The sequence below is a fragment of the Alexandromys fortis genome, unplaced genomic scaffold (genome assembly GCF_014885135.2).
Source record: "Alexandromys fortis isolate MF-2015 unplaced genomic scaffold, M_Fortis_MF-2015_v1.1 scaffold_26, whole genome shotgun sequence".
Classification (NCBI taxonomy): domain Eukaryota; kingdom Metazoa; phylum Chordata; class Mammalia; order Rodentia; family Cricetidae; genus Alexandromys; species Alexandromys fortis.
In genome coordinates, this window is record NW_026067894.1 from 6,252,474 (window position 1) to 6,274,800 (window position 22,327).

The following is a 22,327-nucleotide window of genomic DNA, read 5'->3' on the forward strand; positions in this document are numbered from 1 at the left end:
CATCTTGTCCTGCACTTGAAGGCTGGGAATGAGCGCAGCGTGATGAACAGAGGTACTCACCCTGACTGCCATAGAATCTGATGTGGTCCCACAAGACTGGTGGTCATGAGAGGGACCCCTGATGCCCAGAGCAAGGCCTGGAAAGGGTCACAATGATAATGATGGAGAGGCCAGTGGGCGGAGCCTCAGACTGGACCCATGCAGCCAAGACCTGGACCAACTCTGCCCCTACTCTCCAGACTGTCGTTTTCTCTAGATCTAACTCATACTGGCCCCAAAGGAGACGACACATCACTTCCCAACCATACAGCAGAGACATCATATTGGTACCCTGCATACCGTCATGTGGGTGTGTCTACGCCTCTGGGACAAGAGGGAACTGCAAACCAAGCCTTGTTATTCTCCAGGGAACAAGCAAAAGGAATTGTCGATTGCGTTGGGTGGGCTACTCAGTCTAGGGGTTGTAACCCACCCTGCAATCGAGTTACTCCAGGGTCTCAGAGGGGCGCTACCTGGAAGGGAATGAGCTAAGACAGAAGAAGGAGGCCAAGCAGATTTGTCAAAGCCTCCGTTTATTAGGGATGGGTTACAGTTTATATATGGTAAGGAATGGGGGGCAGGGTACAGGATCTCGCAGGCCGAGTGGTTCCGGTCACGTAGCTCGGTCGGACAGACAGGCCAGAAGTCACAAGTTGCCACACCTGGTTCCCTGGATAGCTGGAATGTGAGGTGGGTTCCGCTAAGATTAACAGTTAATTGGATGAGGGGCATTCTGTCAATAGAACATAATTATGGGTGTGGGGTTCTCTGCAGACTCCCTAGGGTGATGGTTCCTGTAATGATTGGGGGGAAATGGCTACTGACAAGGAATGCCTTTCTGTCTTCCTCTCTCCCTTTCCTCTTTTCTTCCTTTCCATGGCCAAATCTACCCCTTTTCCCTAGTCATAAAATGCACAGTGTGGTCCTCACTGGTCTCAGCTGTTACCTCAGAACCTCAGGCTCTCCAGTGAGTCTCAAAGGCCCAGGTGTGGAGAAGGTTCAGCATCCCTTTCTTCAATACCAGAAGTTCTGCTTCCTATGAATTAGAATTTCTTATGTCTGAACAAGACTTTAAAAAAAAATTATGTGTATGGGTGTTTTGCCTATATGTATGTCTGTACAACATGTGTGTGTGTGTGTTTAAAGTTTAAGGATCAAGATTCCTTGAGAACTCCCAATTCCAACAGAATCCGTGGTAAAATATCACAAGCTCTACCTACAGTCAGCACCGGGATGCAGGCTACGCAGCGAGAAGCTGGCCTCAGGATGCCAAAGGATCCAGCGGTGCAGTTGGATTGCAGTTTAGTGCACTGGGGGGAATGACTGTTGTTTTGTTTGTTGTTATTAGACAGGGTCTCACTGTGTAGTTCAGGTGAATCTTACACTCATCATTCAGAACTCTAGGGTTCCAGGTAGGCCCAACAAGGCCCAATCTAAAATCATTGTGCGGCCCTGCTCAAGAGACACTGTGGAGCGTTCAGGGTTACATCCGCCCAGTGAGTCAGGCTTCCCTGCTTCTGGGACAGCGCAATTGGAGCAAAGCCATGTGTGACCGTGATGTGACAGTCAGGCAAAGGGACTGGAGGCACCACACACACCCCAGGACTCTGTGTGTGTGAGTTCCTTCTTAGTTTCCTGTACAGCTTTTGCCCGGAGCAAGGAAGCAGGGGCAGGGAGGGGAGGATGGAGAGATAGGGGTGGGAATGGTGGGTAGGGATGGGGGGGAGGTAATGGTAACCTCACTGGTGTCATCTGAGCAGCCTCTCCTTTGCCCTCTTCCCTAAGCCATCATTCTGGATAAAAGTTCAGGCAATGGCACTTTTTGAAGTTCCCTAGGTGATCATGGTGTGTAATCGAGGCAAGGATCACTGTTCCAAAGTGGCACGAATGCCTTTGGCTCTCTCTCTGTCCATGCACACAGAGGAACCAGAGGCCTCAGAGCACACCTGCTGCAGAACACAGGCCAGGGGCTGGCAGCCTCCGCACCCCGTGCACCTACAGCCTCCAGCAAGTCACCGGCACATAGGGAGATGAGGGTTCTCGAGCAAAAAAGGCCACCTGGCTGCCAAAGACAGTGTTCAACAAGCCTTGAAAAAGGTCATTCCTGCCCTTAGAGAGAGTCAGGAGCCAGGGGCACCATGGTGAGATTGCCATTCCCCAAAGCGAAAGATTAGGAGGAATGGAGCCGTGACAGGGTCTTTCCGACAACTTTCTCTTAGGAGCATAGCTGTCGGTGCCTATCCGCAGGTAACTGCTGCCCGGTGGATTTACAGCAAGAGCATGAGATTAAAGGGGAAGAATGAGGGAGGGAGGTGTCCTAGTCAGGGTTACTATTGCAGTGATGAAACACCACAACCAAAGCAACTTGGAAGGGAAGAGTTTACTCAGCTTACACTTCCACATCAATGTTCATCACTGAAGAAAGTCAGGACAGGAACTTAAAGATGGCAGGAACCTGGAGGCAGGAGCTGATGCAGAGACCATGAAGGAATGCTGCTTATTGGCTTGCTCTCCAAGCCTTGCTCAGCCTGCTTTCCTACAGGACCCAGGAACACCAGCCCATTTGAGGCCCCTCCCACAATGGAATGAGCCCTACAGGTTCAATCACTAATTGAGAAAATGCCCTACAGGTTTGCCTGCAGCCTGGTTTTAGGAAGGCGTTTTTCTCAATCAAGGTTACCATCTCTCAGTCGACTCTAACTTGTGTCAAGTTGACATAAAAGTCACTCAGCACAAGAGGAGTGAGGAGAGGAAGGAATGAGAGGGAAGGAGGAAAAATTAACAAAAAAAAATGGATGAACCAGTGGAAGAAGCAAGAGGACAACCACATGAGCGTGTATCAGACCTGGCTACTGTAAGCACGGATCTCAAACACGCAGCATTGACACCGTCCGGAACAAGTCTCATTGCTGGCTCTCAGACAGCCAGACCCACTGAGTCTGTATTCTAACAAGATACCCAAGTGATTTGTGTGCGTGTTGTCATTTGGGAAGCACTTTGGGCCGACAGCAGTGCATCCTCGGTCCAGCTAGCTCCATCCCAGTCACACCCAGGACTTTATAAATCAGCAGGCTACTGCGTGGCTGTTATCCCCGCACCCAGGAGAAGGCAAGAGGTTCTGGAGTTCAAGGACAATGGACTACAGAGGAAGGCCTTGTATCAAAAAATCAGAAGTAAATTATAAAAAAAGGAACTTTAATAACAATGTCTGGATTTGAGTCTGGGCATGCCTGTGAAGGATGAACGGAAGGATAGAGACTTGGCCTGAATGTGGGTGGCACCATCCCATGGACCGGGGGACCAGCCTGAGAAAGACAGGAGAAAGGAGAAAGCCAGCCGCCGAGTGCCAGCTTTGGCCTCTCTTTCTGTGGATACAGAATGACCAGACATCTCATGCTCACTCCTGCTACGCCATCCTGAGCTGTCCTGACCACCATCCTGTCCCCATCATGATGGACTACATGCTCACACCGAGCTGAGATTCACGCTTCCTTCTGTCAGATATACTAGTCAAGAAGCGAGAAAGGTAACTGATTCCAGGCACCAACTCAATTAAATCTGAGCTTTTGAGATTCAAGCTGGGACATCTTCAGAGTGTCGGAGGACCAGTACGCAGTTCACCAGAGCTTAGGGCCTCAGCCCAGCCCCAGTGCCAACAGTGACTTCTGGAAGGTATGGTGAGCCCCGCCCTTCTCACCCTGCCCTTCTGGCACCGCCCTCCTCACCGCCTCAGAGAGGCCTGCTTCCTGGTCTACTGGGAGAGACTGCATCACTAGGTGGAGTGCCATGATGACTGAAGAGGCCTGATGTAACTTCCCGGTACATTGCCAGCCTCTCTCAATGACCCAGGACCAGGGGACTCCAGCCCAGCCAGTCCCCAGGATCAGTATGACCAGAAGCCTCCAGGCTTTCTGGGTTTACCAGGCTACCTCATTGTTCCAAAGCCCTAGCTTGCAGGAATCTGCGGTTCACAAAGAGCTCAGCTTCTGTGAAAAGCAAGAATTCCATTTAATTGAAAATGTTTCTTCATCCCGCCCCTCCCTCAGGAGAAAACCCAATCAGGAAGCCAGTCCATATGGGAGGCCCAGGATGTACAGTTTCTTCAAGGAAGGGGCCTTGGGAAGCAAGAAGTCCAGGCCTCATGGAAAGGGATCAGGGCTGGAGGAGGGAAGGGAACCCAAGAGGATCCCATCTAGAAAAGTGGCAGACATTAGCGACACCCGGGAAAGGAGAGGATGTGCAACCAGTTTCGTCTCTTCTTGGTTCTTGCTCAGCTCTTCCTCTAGCCACGATCTGTGAGAGACACCGTCCAACTCAGAAATTGATGCTTTCTCAGAAAACTTTCTCAAAAGTGGGAAGTCATGAAGGTGACAGAGACCAGGCCAGGCAGAGGCAAGGTTGGGGAAGTGAGATCATGAAGAAACGGACACAGAGGTCCTCCTTGCCCTGGGGACCATGGTTCCAGGCCTCTAGCTCCAGCTGGGTCCTGCCTCGCCTGCTCATGAATACAGAGTCTACGAGCTCATGACTGGACTCCATGTTCATAGGTGATGACTCATGACTGGACTCCATGTTCATAGGTGATGACTCATGACTGGATTCCATGTTCATAGGTGATGACTCATGACTGGACTCCATGTTCATAAGGTGATGACTCATGATGGAGTCCATGTTCATAGGTGATGACTCATGACTGGATTCCATGTTCATAGGTGATGACTCATGATGGAGTCCATGTTCATAGGTGATGACTCATGACTGGATTCCATGTTCTTGATGTGCAATAACAAGGCACAGCAGAGGCAGGGGTTCCCAGGGAATAGCCTGTGCTCCTGTCGCAGGCCCCTCTGAGCCTCCTGCCTCCCAGAAGTCAAGGACAACTGGAGGTCAGGGCTCAAGGACCAGGCCTCAGAGCACTGGTTGATTGGTTTCTAAGCAAGGACTTCACTACAGGGAAGTAGGCCAAGGTTCCATATCAGCGTCTGAGCTTCAAGATCCCTTAACTCTGGGGAGGGGAGTCCCCAAAACCAGCTTGGAGGCTGACGTGGAGGTAGTCAGAGAGCTCTGCCTCTCTTCCTTTCTGCTCAGGAAAGCATGGGAGGGGCAGGGGTGGCCAGTCTCCAGAAGGCAGCTCCAGACAGTATGTGACCCTGGGCTGGGTGACAGAGGAAAGGTGGGTTCTGGTGATGGGTGTCCTGGGGAGCAGGCTCGGGGGCCCGGCTGCACAAGCCTCTCCCGGAGCTGCTGTGGCATCGCTATATCGCTGGGATCCATTTGTTGTCCTCATTGTAGAGGAAGGATTGCTTCCCTGGGATCTCTGGCTTGTATGTGGCTGAGGAGAAAGAAAGAAAAGGCATCAAAATAGAAAGACGTGGCTGTAGGGCCCGGGCCTAGTCTCAGAGCTGGGAAGGGTGAGGGAGCCCTGCTCCTGCCCCTCAGCCTACACACACCTCTTCCTATAGGGAGAGGAAGCAGCTGCAACTGGCCTCATGGTATTTTTTTTTTAAGGGTAGAGGTCACCTTCAGGTATCTGCCTCTATCCCAGTCCACTTTTGTGTGTGTGTGTGTGTGTGTGTGTGTGTGTGTGTGTGTGTGTGTGTGTGTAGTTTTTCGAGACAGGGTTTCTCTACAGAGCTTTGGTGCCTGTCCTGCAACTAGCTCTTATAGACCAGGCTGGGCTTGAACTCATAGAGATCCACCTGCCTTTGCCTCCCAAATGCTGGGTTTAAAGGTGTGCACCACTAACACCTGACTCCACTTTTATTTCGAGTTAAGGTCTCCCACCGAACCTTCAGCTCCCCCGTCTCCATCCTGGGTCACAGGTTTACGCTATCAGTTCTAGCTTTTGCACTAATGCTGGGATCCAAGCCTGGCCCTCATGCTTGCCCAGCCAGCACCTGACCTACGGGGCCGCCTTCCCAGCCCTGTTACATGGCTCTACTGGCCGAGGCTGCCCTCTGACCGTCTTTGACTATATATAGCTTCTATAGCAGAACCAACTTTACAATACCACTTCCTAGAAACTGAAATGACCATTTCAAGTAAAACAGTATTCTTAAAGAAGAGAGGAAAAATTGCCAGAAAACTCAAAGCCATGGCCATCCAAGACATATTTCTCTAGCAAAAAAGACTTGGGAGCCACAGCCAAGGATCCCTCTCATATCCTCTCAAGAAACTAAGGAGAGGAGCCCATGGGTCCAGGCAGATGTCTGCCTGCTGGAGGCACCACGACAGATGTGTGCATGTGCGTCCTCCCAGCATACCCGCAGGATCATCGCGATAGGGGACCACAGCGACAGGAACGGCCCTGCTGGAGCACTGGCCTCCCTCCCCAGCGTCCCCTACCACTTCTTTGCCTATGGGTAAAAGAGCAAGGGGGGTTCTCTCCTGCCAGACTGATGCCTCTGGAGGCCCTCAGTCACCTCGGGGCTACCCAGAATGGGAGTGTCAACAGTGCTTGCCTAATGACTGAGCGTGAAAGACAGGTGGCTTCCTGTCAGCTCTGCTTTCCAGTCCCCGTGCGTATGGCATTGTCAGAGATAGGCCAGGGAGCCTTAGCGAGCACAGGCCACCAGCTCCTGCCATTGTCAGAGATAGGCCAGGGAGCCTTAGCGAGCTGCAGAGACCACCCATCACTGTGGAGGGAGCACCCTGGGAATGGAAAACTGCCCATCCTGCTGGAGGGGGCTCCTCAGGATGCTAACTTGTGGGGAGATCTAGATGCAAGGGCAAGTTCCTTCTGGGTCGGGAGGGAGGAGCTAAGTGGCTACAGAGAACCCCTCCCTCTGGTATCCATCACAAACAAGGCGCACCACCTGGAGACTGGGCCCTACCACAAATGCCCCTAGCAGTAAGCAGCTTGCCCTTCAGACCTTAGCCAATCTAGACTAGAGGCTTAAATATCTTTGAGAATAAGAATTTTTTTAAATATTTATTTACTTATTATGTATACAATAGTCTGTCTACATGTTTGCCTGCAGGCCAGAAGAGGGCACCAGACCTCCTTACAGATGGTTGTGAGCCACCATGTGGTTGCTGGGAATTGAACTCAGGACCTTTGGAAGAGCAGGCAATGCTCTTAACCACTGAGCCATCTCTCCAGCCCCGAGAATAAGAATTTTTATGAGACTCCCACAAATGCTATGGCCCTATCCTTCTAGAACAGTCTCTGGGGCTGGAACAATGGCACAGTGCAGTGCCAGCCGCACAAGCATGAGGACCTGACTTTAGCTCCCCAGAGACCAAGGGAAAAGCCAGGATGAGGGCATGCACCTGTAACCCTAACACCGGTGGCCCCATGACAGGCAGATCCCGAGGTTCACTGGCCAGCTGCCTCACAGAATCAGTGAGCTTTAGGTTCAGGGAGAGACCTCGTCTCCAAAAATCAAACACAGGTGCTGAGATGACTAGGTAGCTTTTAAAGCACTCGCTGCCAGGCCTGCCAGCCTGAGTTCAGTCCCCAGGATCCACCAGTTATCATCTTACGGCCACATACAGCATGGAATGAGAGTGTGGGCACGCACACACACACATACATATACACATACACACACGTACATATACACACACATACACACACATATACATACATATATACACACGCACACACACATACACACACGAGGTTAGAGGAGGGAGGAGAAGAGAGAACAGTGGAGGGGAGAGGAGGGGAGGGGAGGAGAGAGGAGGAGTGGAGATGAGGTCTGTGAGGTACACACTCCAGCCAGTGCAGTCACTACTACGCAGAGCCTCTGGCCTCTTGGACCTCCCAGCCTTGATTTCAAATCCAAAGCAAGCCCTCTTTACGTTCAGAAACAAATATTTTAGTGCCCTGAAATTGTAAGCCGATAACCTGCTAAGCCCACCTCACCCTTGTAACCTGCTTAGCAAACAGCCCATAAACTGGTGGTATTTGATGGCCTCGGAATGACAAGCTGTTGCGGAAGATTTGGGGTCACAGTTCTCTGACCTGGGCCCGGTAGGCTTGGTCTGGATGACAACACTGGCCACCGGCTGGTATTGGACACAAACGATGCACTGGAGATGAAATGCTTAGGGGGTCCCTCGTAGTCCACAATATCGTACTGACCAGGCCCGGGCAGAGGTGGCTTTGGGGGCAGAGGCAGAGGGTGGGCAGAGAAGTTCAGGAGAGTACCTTTCCTTTGGAAAAGAAACAATGCAAAGACGTCACCACAGCAGCCTCGTGGGGGAACCGGCAGAGTCTAAAGCACAGGCCAAGCGTGGGGCCCCAAGGCTCACCCTGACCAGTATCTAGCCTAATTCAGTTGCTTGTGAGCCCAGGGCCTCTAGGCCTCAGTTGTACAATGGCAACCAAACCTCACAGGCTTGTCAGGGTTGAGAGGTGCTGGTACCTAACACAAAGTCCTTGGGGCAGTGAGAGCACAGACACTTTTCTGTTAGAGATGTCTTTTGCTGAGCTCATTGGGAAAACAGGTCCCATTGATCGTATGTGCTGACTGTGATCGATTGGTAGAGTCTGGCTGGAGCTCTAAGAACTGAAGCCTGGATGAAAAAGCCCTGGATGAGCCACTTGTGATGTCTGCATGGCCAGGGAAAAGGAAGCCTCAGTCTGCTTTCCATAGATTTGTTGTCCTACAACTGACAGATTTCTGTTGACACCCCAGAACCCTGCTAGTTTGCCCTTAAGGCTGGAGGCAGGGATGGAAAAGCACTGGGCTGGAATCTAGAACTCCTAAGGACACTCGCTGCTTATGTTGCAACTGTTTCAGACAGACATCTTTCCCTCCAGAAAGGGGTCTATTTTGTATCGCAACTTTGCCATTAAGTCACTAAATAAACACTTACATAGGGCCAAGCCTACATAACAATTCTGGGACACAGTTTACCCATGCGTGAGTCGGGGAGTTAGATAAGAGGACTTTTGAGGACTGTCCCCTCCCCTCAGCCCACAGGTAGGATAGTTACTGGGTATCCCGGCCATCTAGGGAATCAAGCCACTGTTCAGGGGAAAGGCCACCTCCCACCTGAAGTTTCTTCTGGGGCCTCTCATGGAAAGGGGAGTGAGGTTCTCAGAGCCCAGAACATCCCGGAACAGACAAAAGCAGTGGGGGAGTTCTGGCTCCCATGACCCTGCTGGCCTTGGGCCTTTACCTTCTTAACTCCATAGAGCCAGGACACCTAGAGATGACTGGTCAACCTCCTTATTGGCTAAAGGAACCAGTGTCCAGAGAGACCATAGCACGTAAAGTCAGACCCCATTGCAGACCCGTGGCTCTGTAGGACAGTCTCTTAGTAGCAGCAATGTGGAGACAGGCCATTGTCAGCAGAGACTGCTCTTTCATTTCCCAACCACCCAGACTCAAATAATCACACAAAACTACATTAATTATATCACTGTCTGGCCAATTGCTCAAGCATATTTATAGCTACCTCTTACATCTTAAATGAACCCATTTCTATTAGTCTATGTATCTCCACAAGGTTGTGGCCTATTGGTAAGGTTCCAGTGTCTTTCTCCATGGTGTCTGCCTTGACCCCGCCTACTCTTTCCATATATATACTCTTTCTATATATATACATATATGTGTGTGTGTGTGTGTGTGTGTGTGTGTGTGTGTGTGTGTTCAGACTTCCCGCTTGGTTATACTCTGCTAAGCCATTGACCGAAACAATTTATCAACCAATAAAAGCAACACACATACAGAAGGCCATCCCACATAACACCATGCTAAAGGTGTCTGCATTTCAGAGACTCCTGCATGGAGTATGAATTCTAGTCACGCCACTGGCTGGCTGCTGGGGTCTCAGACAAAGCAACTGTAATATCTGGAGCAGGGAGTGAGAACCCTCACTCTTTGTAGGGGAGCTATGAGAACAAACCAAAAACAGCAGAGATCTGTGGAGCGGCTCCCACAGAGCTAGTGCAAATTCAGTGCTCACACCGGGGCCACTGTGGTGTGTGGGGATCGGCCTGCTGCTAGGGGGGTCCTGGAAAGCTGCTTCGCTCTGCTAGAGGCTCGAACCATGAAACAGCTGGCCTGGATGCTTATATCCGAACAAAGATACCCACAGGAAGGAGGAGAATGTATCCCTCTACTCCGTATGGAGGGCCTGGCCTTAGGGTGTGGTCAAGAACCTTTCTCCTCATAAATAAATACTACCTTGCCCCTGTTCTGGCTCTGACTCCCTCTCCAAGACACCCTGACTGGCTACATTTTGAGACAGACATGACTCCTAGAAGTCACAACTGGAATGAGCCAACTATCAGATGAAGTCATTCATTGGTCTGGGTCACTCCCAAGCCCAAGAATCCCACATTCTTTCCAGGGAAGCCCATGAAGTGTCTGCTTGCCCAAGTAGGGGTAGCTACTAGAGGCGGATGCAGGCTGGGCCACATCACACACGTGCACATTTGGTTGGAGCGGCCTCTTCCTGTCTCCTCTCACAGTACTAGGGATGCCCCACCCCCTCAGCAGAATGCTAGGGTCTCCAGTGAACGCCAGCTTTACCTACAGCTCTAGTCAAGCACTTTGAGGATCCAGGCTGTCCTGGACTAAGACACGGATCATGAGGCCTGGGTAGTCCACAGCTAGTGTCATCTGAACGGTGACAGTGGAGAGTGTGTGTGTGTGGGGGGGGGGGGTTGTATGTGTGTGCAGCTGCAGCTTAAATGTCCCCTGCCCTGCTCAATGGTTATGTGTCTTCAGGAAATCTGACCACCCCAGACTATATGCTAGGAGTAACTAGACTTCGCTCCTGTGCCTAACAGGAAGTCTGTTAAAAGGGGAGTTTTAAATCCTGAGCACAGCCAGGCAGTGGCGCACACTAATCCCAGCACTGGGAAGGCAAAGGTAGGTGAATCTCTGTGAATTCAAGGCCAGCCTGGTCTCCAAGAGCTAATTCCAGGACAGCCAGGACTGTTACACAGAGAAAGCCTGTCTTGAAAAACCAAAACTAAATAAATAATAAATAAATAACTTTTAAAAATAAAAAAGTTCTGAGCACAAATGATGGCACATGTCTGTAATCCCAGCACTTGGGTAGCTGAAGCAGGAGGACTGGCACAAATCTGAGGCTAGCATGGACTATATGCAGAGTGTCCAGCATCCTGGGCTATCCTGTGAAGCCCTCTTAGGAAAAGAAGAGGGCAGCAATAATTCCCACGAGGCGGTCCAAACCTGTGCCCTGGAAGAGGTCAGCAGGGAACCCCGAGGTAGGGAGAGCAGGGAAGGGCACTCCAGCAGTGGGCACACAGGGGCAGACAAGGGAGAGAGAGCAGCCAGACTCAGCCCTTTTGTGGTATCTGGGCTCCATCACCTTCTGTGCCCCCTCCCCTTTCTCTGCGGTTCAGCAAGGGGCTAGGGACCTCAAAGCTGAGTAAGGCAAGGTCACCACCCCTAAAGGATGAGGCAAGTAGAACACACAGTGGGCGTGAGCGTGCGTGCATGTGTGTGTGTGTGTGTGTGTGTGTGTGTGTGTGTGTGTGTGGGCGCGCACGCACAGGAAGAAGACTCACGGGGGAGGGGCACAACAGGTGGGTGTGCGAGGGTGGAGCTGAGTGTACAGGGAAGGGTGCTCCTGCAGGAGGAACAGCGTGGGCAATGGCACCGGGTCAAGAGCAGGGCTCTTCTGGGTCTTTCTGGGAGGGAAAGTGTGTCTGAAAGGCTACAGTCAGAGCTCCCTCTTAACTTCACATTTACAGGGTCTGTGGGGAAATGGGGGAGAGGATAGTGAGAAACAAGGGAACCACCTAGAAACAACAGAGGGACAGTGGGGGGAGGGCTGAAGATGGCCACTGTCATCTCTCTTCCTGTGTCCCAAAATCTGTGTGTTCGGTGGGGAATAGCTTGCAAGGAAGGTGATGGAGTCAAGACACCAAACTCCTCCTTGCCCAGGGCTGGTTCCTGGTGGTGTGGGGCAATTGGGAAATCACAGACATCCAGTGGTCACACTCAGGATGTGTGTGACCGGCAATGCAGTGTGACCAGCCTGGGTTTGGTGGCTTAGTGATGAATGACAACATGGATCCAGCTCCCCCAGCAGCCACAACAGGGAGTAAGCACACCTCAGTTTCCGAGGAAACCCTTTGTCAGCGGCTCAGAGATAATGGATGTCCTCCAGGTCTCTGCAGGTCACTTGTGGGAGGCATCAGGACCCCTGGGACACTCGCAGGCACAGGTTCTCTGCCTGGGGGATTCCCAGGTTTGGGAGGGATAAAGGGGGCAATTTCTCACAATTCCTCTCCACATTAAAGGGCAACCGACTGCCTCTGGGGTGGAATGCAGTATCTGTCTGTTCTTCAGGGCAGGGGCAGTGACAGATGAGCCGCCTGGGAAGATGCATCCCACAGCGAATTGACAATCCCCGGGAACTTTAGGTGGGCCCAGCATAATTGGCCAGTGTAATTACTGAATTGGACCTGGGCCAAGGGGCTTGATTCTCGGGCTACCCTTGACAGGACGGCATGCTATGCAAAGCCAATGACTTAGGGACTCCAGGAAGTGGTCAAAATGGAGTCTCTGGGTGTTCCTCTGCCTAGCAACGGGTGGCATCGGGAGGACCCCATTCTGCCCTGCCTCGCTGAGTCACCCCCAGGACAGGTACTGAGAAACTTGAGAACTGAAACCTTGGCGAACACTCGCTTCACATCTTAAGACAACCTGCAAGCCAACAAATCCTCCTAACTTTGAGTCAGCTGGGCAGCCGGAGGCCGAGAACACCCACAACACGCTCCTCAGCCACATCTCCTGAGGCACAAGCACCAGCCTCTGGTGTGGAATGGCCCTACAAGTGTCACTCCAGAAAGCCCACCTCCTTGAGGCTGCCAGATCTGGGCTGTGGGTTTGAGCCACCATGCGAAATCGCAGCTGTATTCCATTTCGGTAGCATACAGAGTAATCTCGACTGTAATGAGTAAGAGCCAGGCAGATGTCTGAGGAGACAGACGCTTCTCCCGGTTTGAACATTAAGTAATGCGTCAAAACATCACATGGTCTCCATAAAAATGCACAGCTTTTATGCGCCAGCTGGGAAAAAGTAAGAACTGTTTCCAAGTTCTGCTTCATTCAGCCTTGCAGGAGCCACAGTGGGGAAGATCCTCAACGCCACTCAGCAAAGAGGCAGGCAGGGGAGGCTCCATGGAAGATAATCCTCCACCCCTTCCTGCAGCATTCCACAAGCAGACTAAGGAAAAGTTCATGCACAGAGTGGACTCAAGTCAGCCCAAAGGAAGGAGTCAATCCCCTGCTCCAGAGCCTGGAAAGAATCCTGCAGAATCCCACAATAGGACCACAGAAGGAACTTACCTGGTAGCCTCCATCTAAGCCCAAGTCCCTTCTCCACCTCCTATTTGACTTGACAGATTCCTGAATCCCTGCCCCATGTCCCAGACTGATGGCCAGATGGTGACCAATGTTTCCAGCTTCCTGCCAGATGCCTGGATGACAAGCTGTGGCCCTGACTCCTGCCGTGTCATTGTGGAGGGGCTCAGGTGCCCACACACTCAACCCAACCCTAGTGGTCACCCTTCTTGGACCTACAAGGGGGGCTGCCACAGGAGTGAAGACTCAGAAGGTGACAAAACCTCATGGAAGTTCCACAGCCACTTAAGGAATTCTTAAGCCCTGAATACCTTCGAGTCTCTTAGATGAAAATAACATTAGGAATGGTGAATAAAGAGCCTGGGGTGGGGGGTCGGGGGCAAGGAGCACTTGTTCTTGCAGGGGGCTGAGGTTAGGTTCCCAGCACCCACAAGGCAGATCACAAATATTTATAGCTACAGTTCCAGGGGACCTATCGCCCTCTTCTGGCTGCCATGGACACTGCAGACACAGGGTGCACAAACACATACAGGCAAAACACCCACACACATAAAATAGAAATGAAAACTCTCAAATGGAATATATTCAACGGGGTGACACGGTTGTTTCTCTCCACCTCCCAACCCTATTTTGATGAAGCAGGATCTGGCTACATTGCCTAGGCTGGCCTTGAATTCTCAATCCTCCTGCCTCAGCCTCCAAAGTACTAGGATTACAAGTGTGAACCAACAGACCCAGCTCTGTTTCTTTTTAAATTTGTGTTACTATGAAGTCACCATTTGCACCTACTATATGCCTGACAAATTTTTAAATCTGAAAGCAACCCTACGAGGCAAAAATTAAACCCGCTTAGCTTTATAGATAAAGGCATGAGTGCTCACAGTGTAGCACATGCTGCCCGAGCCCACACAGCAGGGCTGATGGGCAGATGCAGCTCCATCGGTGTACCACGATGCGTGTGCCCCAGCTGCTGCATCTCCCCAAGCGCGGGAGAGATCCCACATTATAAAAACAGAGCAATCGGAGCCCCAGGAAAAGCCAGCTTCATGGGGAGCACAGAAAGACCCTGCCAGCCCCGAGTCCTATTGGCAAGATGTGAACACACAGACTCAGGCAAAGCCCCGAGCCTTCCTGAAGCCCAACTCCTTCCTCCAGGAAGCAAGCAAGGCTGGTGGTTCTACTACTGTGGGGGACATGTCCCTAACAGATGTTACTCCAATGGCTTGTCAAGCACTGTGACACGGGAACGGGGCCCCGGACTGAGTCCTGCCTAACCGGTGAGCATCCTCATTTTTGCCTCTTTGAGCATCCCCTGGAGCTACCTCAGAAGAAAATGCAGGACTCACGGGACATGAGGCTTTTTCTGAATCTTGGTTTGATCATTGGGGTTATAGTAACCAGGCCCTGGGCCTATTGATGTCAGTTTTAATCCACGGACAGTTTTGGATTTGAAGCAGGATACTAAGATCTTCGGTGAGCGCTTCACCAGCGATTCATTGACATTGTAATGCCCTGAACAGAGAGAAAAATTGACATAGGATGAGACGCTCTCCCCAGATCAGTGAAAAGTAGCACCTGCCACTGGCTCTCACAGGTACGCCACAGCGGCACAGTAACGTCACTTCAGTGGGTTTCAGTGGGCCCTATGGGAAGGTTGCCTGTGTAGACCAAAAGTCAGGCCTCTACTTGAATAACACACTTCAACCCATAGGCCACATAGCAACCTGGCCAGTGGGTCTCACCCCTCCAACCTACACCCAGGCCCTGCAGCCCAGAGATAGGAATTAACTAGCCAGAGGGCATCCATCCAGTTAGGCACCAGGCACCTAAGGAATGCCCCCAAACACGGGGTGGCCTGTACTGACACAGCTCTCCCATTCTGTAGCGTAAGAACACCTAGTTCCTGGGCACAGGGTGGTTCCAATAGCTGAATACCATACCATCTTCATGGTTTGTAAATGTCAAATAAGCTAAGTGTGTGTGTGTGTGTGTTCTGTGCGTGTATTATACAAACATTCATATGCAGGCAAAGACCAGGGCTGCCCTGCCCTGTTCTGTCATTTTTCGCCTCATTTCAGAGATTTTTCACTGACCAGGCTGGTGGCCAGCAAACCCCAGGGATTCTTCTGTGTCTGCCCTCCACAACACTGGAGTTATGGGCGCATTTGTGACCACACCCAGCTTTTTCATAAGTAATGGGGATTCGAACTCAGATTCTTATGCCTGTATAGCATAAGAACCCTTACCTGATGTAACCACCTCCTCAGGCCCTAAGCAATAGGTTCTTTTTTTTTTAAATTTTATTATTTTTAGGTGGTTTTGTGTGCACATGGGCACGTGAGTGTAAGTGTCCCTTGGTGGGGTCAGATCCCCTGAGAGTTGGAATTCCAGACAGTTGGAGGCCACCTGTTGTGGAGGCTAGGAACTGAATTTGGGTTCTCTGGAAGAGCAGCAAGTGCTCTTAACCACTGAGCCATCTCTCCAGCCCTGCATAACAGGTTCTTACTGAGAACCTGCTGTGTGGATTGCCAGTGCCCCGTGTTCTGTCTTAAGAAACCATAGTTAAATTCACTTCACCTGTGCTCAAAGCCTCAGGGAGGAGAGATTGGCCTGGCTGGAGGGAGAGCAGCGAGCAGTCTCACCCCGACATTCTCACAGCTCAGGGAGGGGATACAGGTGTTTGGGAGGAGAGACGAGCAGGACTGGGCAAAAGCCCTCACAGGCACGTCGGCCCTCACAGACACGTCAGTCCTCACAGACATGTCAGTCCTCACAGACACATCAGTCCTCACAGACGTGTCAGTCCTCACAGACACGTTGATCCTCACAGCTCACGTTGATCCAGGCTTCCCATCACTCAAATGAGGGGCACTTGTCAATGAACATAAAAACTGCAGGCAGGAAGCTGGACACACAACAGGCCCCTCGGTGTGAACACAGGTGTAGCCTCAGCATCTAGGAGAGCATTGCAGAAAGCAAGTTCGACAGTGACACTCTCGAACACCAGAAGGCCACTTAGGTGTGGCTTGGGTTTTTGTTGTTGTTTTTGTTTTGTTTGTACCTTCAAGTTATCTGTGTGTGTGTTAGCACCTCCGTTAATATGGGAGTACTTGTATGTGCTGGTGCATGTGGCGACCAGAATTCAATTCCAAGTGTCTTCTTCCATTAATCTCTGCCTTCTACAATTCTTCTGATGTATTTATTTATTGCACGTACGTGTGCATTTACACATGTGCCACAGCACACACGTGGAGGTCAGAGGACAACTCGAGGGAGCTGATTCTCCACCGTCTGGTCCCGAGGACTGAACCCGTTACCAGGCTTGACCGCAAATATGTTTGCCTGCTAGGCCATCTTGGCAGTCCTCCTTAAATTTTTGAGGCAGGGTCTCACTGAACCTGGAGTCTAGCCTAGGGTTCGGCTAGACTGGCTGGCTAGCAAACCCCGGGACCCTCCAGTCTCTGCCTCCCCAGCTCTGGAAAGGCAGGAACCACTCCTGGAGCTACCGTGTAACCACCGCTGCTACTCCTCCTGGCTTTTCACGTGGTGATGGAAGCCAACGTGTTCTCAGCAAACACTTTGCCAATGGAGTCATCTCCTGACCACAGCCCCTCTAAAGAACAGACCTCATTTATAACAGTTCTCCTGCCTTAGCCTCCCAAATATTGGGATTACAGGTGCCACATTCTAACAGATTTTTAAAGACATACATGAACGGAAGAGTAACACAAAACTTGAAAGTCTATACACACTATCATGACAGCTATGCACAAGTTACCATGACTGAACCAGGGCTGGGGTCAGGGGTCAAGAGGAGTCACGCCAGGAAAAGAAATCCGGTAGAATTGATGGATCCAGAAAAGTGGGGAGAAGCTTAGCTGGCACTGCAGGGAAGGGAGTCCAGATGTTCAAAGCACTATGAATTTGACTCTGTTTTGTCTGAGTTCTTGTTTTAGAGTCAGAGCCTCACTCTTTAGCCCTGGCTGGCCCCAAACTCAAGGCAACCTTCCTGCTTCCGTCTTCTGAGAGGGTAACTTTGTTTTAAACAGGATTTCCTTTTCTATTGGAAAAGTAATGAAGAGAACACAGGGTGAGGCTATGGGACCCAGAGGGACACTCACCCTGTGCTGGAGGAGCAGTTTGGTCCCCATTCTGTTCTTTGATACAAGGCACCCTGGGGAGCCTGTGTTGACTGTGATGCCCTATCCCAGGGCTCTGCGGTGGGGCCTCTGGCTAAACCCCAAGGGTGCCAGCTTTGTTCTGCTGTATAAACAAACAAGGTGGGGCTTTGTGGGGATGGTGCGGGGGAAGGGGAGGGGGTGCCTTGTGGCTGAGCCTCCTGATTAGTGATGGTTTTGTTCCTAGGCTTGGCCTGATCTTCTGGCTTTAATCTGGATTTGCTGAAAGCTGACATGCCCTGCAATTTTCTCCACACCCTATGCCTCCCTGCCCCTCCTCTGGGTTCTGGGACCAAAGCTCCAGGCTCGGCTGGGAAAGGCTGAGGGTCAGGCTGTGTGAGCTCTTCTGGACCCCTCTGAACTGATCGACCCACTAGGATGTCCTCCAGGGACAGAAGTGTGGGGTCACCGGGGTGTTGCCACCTTTTGGAATCCAGTGATCCTGGGTCCTGGTCCAGAAGGCACCAGGGACCCGAAGGGAAACAGGGGTCTAGCCAAGGCATCTTTGAGCTTAGATACACTATTTAGTGGCCAGCGGCACTAGACAAGCTTTATAACTCCTTGAGCATCTTTCTTCCATGATGAAAGCCAGGACTCTGGGCACAGGCAGGCAGAATGCTCCCTGTGGAATAAACGCTGGGAAATGCAGCCAGGACCTGCCTGGCGATTTAGGAAGACAGTGAAGTGACCAAAACTAGTGCCACCCTCTCTCCCTGTCAGAAGGAAGAGGCCACTTCCTCACATGGCTGCCCAGGGCTGGTGTGTCTGACCCCAAAAGGCCACATCAAGAAGGCTGCTTAGGCGACGTGTGCAGAGCCACTGGGTCCCTTATCCTCTCCTCTCTGTTCAGCACTTTCTTTGCATGTGTGTGCAAGCGCGCGCGCGCGCGCGCGCGCGCACACACACACACACACACATCCCCCTCATACACTTCCCCACATCCCACCCCACACACACATACCACCCACCCACATACATACACACACACACACACACACACACACGCACATCACACACACACACACACACACAGGCAAAACAAGCTCTTTTCCCAACAGACTCCCTTTAGAGAGATGGTGCTCAGAGAACCAGAGCCAAGTCACTGCTTACCTGGAGCTGGCCCTCCGGATCTGGTCAAAGGGAAGACTCCTCTTTCTGTTTTTGACAGAAACCCAACTTGAGGAGAGACATTGCTTCTTTGTTTGCAGCCAGGGACGGAGGCCTGTGAGGGAGAAAACACACCCCGTGTGTTCAGTGCCTGCCCCCTCTCTGTCCCTGTCACCCTGCCTGGACAGGTGGCAAACATGAACCAGACTGAAACCTGTCCTTCTTGAGAGGAGAACTGACATGAGCTGAAAAGGTGACGACTCTGCACGTGACTTTACTACCTACTTAGTTCAAGTGGTCTGTGACAATCATGCACGTACAATCGAATACACACACGCACACATGCACACACACCAAGGTGAAACCAGAGGAGAATGGCTGGCTAGGAGGGAGACCTGAAGACCCTGGTCTCTTGGCCCTCTCCGGCCTGGCTGAGGCTGTGTAGCCCTGCTCAGGTGGCTTAATCTCTTTGAGCTTGAGTTCTTGCTCTGTAAAAGACATCAGGTGACCCCCACTCTGCTTGTTTTAGAGCATTGTCGTGGGCAACAGAACCTGTCTAGAGAAAGTTGGGTTTTGCTTGCTTGTTTCTTCTCGGTGCTGGGGTCCTGTGCACCACAGCTAAGCGGCAATCATGGCTCAGGGGGGAGGGGTGTTTTTACTGAGCGTTTGGTGTGGAACAGTCTCAATTCGTTTACATTTCTTTTGCTGTCATTTTTAGCCTTTCCAGAACAAGTCCTCATGCCTCTCAACCTGGTCCCCGCTGCATTCTTCTCTGTGCAAACAGTGCTTGCTGCACACGGCATCTGGGGAGCGCCGAGTCCTATCACTCAAGATTATGATCAAGTCTGCAATCGCTCTTCTCTATCTGCTTTTCTGGACGGACCAGAAGTTAAGAATTTTGGCTGATCCACGCAATACACATATGAGAGTGTCCCATGCTCTCAGAACTCTAAAAATGGTATGGGGGTGGAGACGGGGGTGTCGGGTCTCGTGGGACCTGAGACCATTCTTACGTTGTGTATGAATCACAAATATTTGAAGTGCCAATTTGTAGACAGTCTCCGTGTTGTTAGATAACAGAAGCAATAAAATTGTGCCCCAGGGCGCTGGGAATTTTGCTGAATGGGTGAAACTATGGTGCTGGGGGCTGGGGCAGCTTGATTCTCCCTGATACTCCTTTGTTTGAGAAAAAAGTGGTGGTGGGGTAGGGGGGGAGGTTTCTTGAGACACACAGGTGGCATTTGATTTTGTGCTCACAGAGGTGGAGGAATGCGGCTCTTCCCAGGGTCCTGGAGGCGGGTTGCTGCAGAGAACTCCCTAACAAAGACCAGATGGGCAGGCTAATTACTGGACAGGAGCGCACCAGGCCCGGGGAGATAATAACAGCCCCACAGCACAGGACTCCAAAAGAGAAGCTGGACAGAGGCTGGGCAAGTCGCTCAGGGCACAGCATGGCTAACGGGATTATGGCCTCTGGGCTCCTCGCCTGGTGCCGCCACCATTGTTCTCCAGGTTGAGGAAAAGCCTCCTGCAGACAAAACAGTTCCCTGGCTTTGTTCTTTACCCAGACAGAAAACCTGTGGAAAACAGGGCATTTCTGTGTACCTGCGAGTCCACAGGGAGATTCCGCCGGTAGACTAAGAAAATACACGGCAGGTCAAAAGCAGAACAAAGCTCAGTTACTGGGGCACCTGGACTTGGGGGGGGGGGGCTAGGGGAAATCCACCCAGACCCTGTGCAGGGTGATTCCAAAACTGATGGAGGGCGTGTGTGTGTGTGTGTGTGTGTGTGTGTGTGTGCGCGCGCGCGCGCGTATATGAATGTGAAGCCCCTGAAGGAACTGCACCTGGCTCTCGGTGGCATTTGCCTTGGGGACCCTCATTAAAAGAGAACTGGCACCAGGTCAGAGAGATGCTCCAGCGGTTAAGAGCACATACTGCTCTTGTAGATCAGAGTTCGGTACCCGGCACCCACAATAAGTGACTTCTTACTCACTGTCTATAACTCCAGCTCCAAAGGATCGATGCCTCTGACCTCCAAAGGCCCCGGCACTAAGGTATATAGACACTGCTCCCCCACCACACACACACATATCATTTAAAAAAATAAACATTTTAACAAGGAAATTCTGCTCTGCATGTTGGATTTGTACAGGGCTTAATTGCATATTCAAGATGTACATGTGTTACGTTCAGTCGCCTTGAAGCAGTTGTGAACAAAACTCATGCACTCTATGGGGTTGGAGGGGATGGCTGAGCCAATAGAAGAACCCAAGTTCACACCCTCAGCACTCAGCATAAAAAGTCAGGCACCGTGACACTCATCTGGGGAAGGCAGGGACAGGAGGGTCCCTGAGGCTCATTGGCCAGCCAGTCAGTGAGGATGTGTTCTTAAAAATAATTAATTAATTAATAATAAAAACAGTAGGCAGCAATAGAGGAAGAAACCTGATGCTTACATATGAACACACAGGTGCACATGCATGCACGCACACACACACGTATGCACCATGCATATATTGGCAAAAAGAAAACAATTTTGGCCTGGACCTCGGTCATTTGCAGAGTCACAGCTGTGCGGGCCCTGAGATCGTTCACTTGATGATGGACATTGATCCCACACTGCTGTGTCCAGGGCCCTGTGAACCAGGACAAGGGTGCAGCCAGCTGTCTCAGATGACACGGAGCACTGGAAGCACCCAGGCAAAGCTCAAGCCCTATCACCCTCTGCTGCAGCTAAGGAGGCCATGGAGGGGTGCTCATGAGGTCAGAGCGGAGCCTGCCTCCCAAGTGACCAGTGCCTCTCTCTGAATGCCATGCACCTGGGCAGATCATGCTTGGACCATACTCCTCCTTTCTCCCACAGCCTAACAGCTTCCTCTCTAGAGTTTCCGAGAGGTGCTCTAGGAACCCCCTCGGTTTATGTCCCACCCTCCCCAGCCCCCCTCAGGGGCTTCCCAGGGCACAGAGAACAAAGTTCAGACACTCCCCTGGGGTCTGCAGTGAAATGCTGAGCCAGCCACAATCAGCCCTGGGATCATCACTGGTCCAAAATTAAGACAGGCTGTAAATATCAAATACACATCAAATTCCAAAAACTTCAATGAGACAAGGGGCCTCCTGAGACATCTCGTTAATAATCTTATATCAGTATGTGACTGATGTAGAAACTGACATTTTGGATCTACTGGGACATATTGCAAAATATATGACAAGATACGTTATAAAAGTTCATGTCACCTATTCCTTTTTAGTTCTACGTGCCACTGCTAAAGATCTCTAAAGGACACAGCTGTCCCCATCAAGTCACTACTGCCCAGAGCCGACCCAGCAGGTGCCACCCCTGCTCCAAGCACATCACAGTCAACTGACCCGGTCATATATGGTGGGCAGGAGCTCTGTAGACGAATAAGCATGACTTACAAGTCGGGTTTCAAAAGAGGAACTTGAGACTGAGGTTTCTGAGACCAAAGTCCTTTGGGGTGCACACCTTCTGTGTGGGATTGTGGGTCATAGCCCCCTAAAGCAGCTGTCGTTGATTCCACTTTATAGTGGTGGCTCCACAGACCCCCTGACTAACCAAGGACGGCCCACCCCCTTCCCTGCTTACTGCAGACCTGTGCACCAGGTGCTGTCCTCATTCCTCATCCTAGAATCTCCCCATGAGTATCTTCACCAAGTCTGGAAGGTGAACACATATTCA

The 22,327-nt window shown here is 51.3% G+C and overlaps 1 protein-coding gene across 4 annotated transcripts in view; it reads right to left on the minus strand.

The window, feature by feature from the left end:
* Window positions 1-4,794: 4,794 nt before the first annotated feature.
* Stpg1 (sperm tail PG-rich repeat containing 1) overlaps window positions 4,795-22,327 on the minus strand; it is a 36,744-nt gene continuing 19,211 nt past the window's right edge. For 3 of the 4 annotated variants that reach the window (XM_050156701.1, XM_050156729.1, XM_050156710.1), the window contains 4 exons: window positions 18,629-18,740; window positions 14,687-14,852; window positions 8,009-8,199; window positions 4,796-5,371 (listed from right to left, as the gene is read on the minus strand). In XM_050156701.1, the coding sequence (XP_050012658.1) occupies window positions 5,295-5,371; window positions 8,009-8,199; window positions 14,687-14,852; window positions 18,629-18,740 (546 nt within the window). In that variant the 3' untranslated portion in view covers window positions 4,796-5,294. Of the gene's footprint in view, window positions 5,372-8,008; window positions 8,200-14,686; window positions 14,853-18,628; window positions 18,741-22,327 lie in introns of all 4 variants that reach the window. The other variant, XM_050156719.1, reaches the window with a different exon arrangement.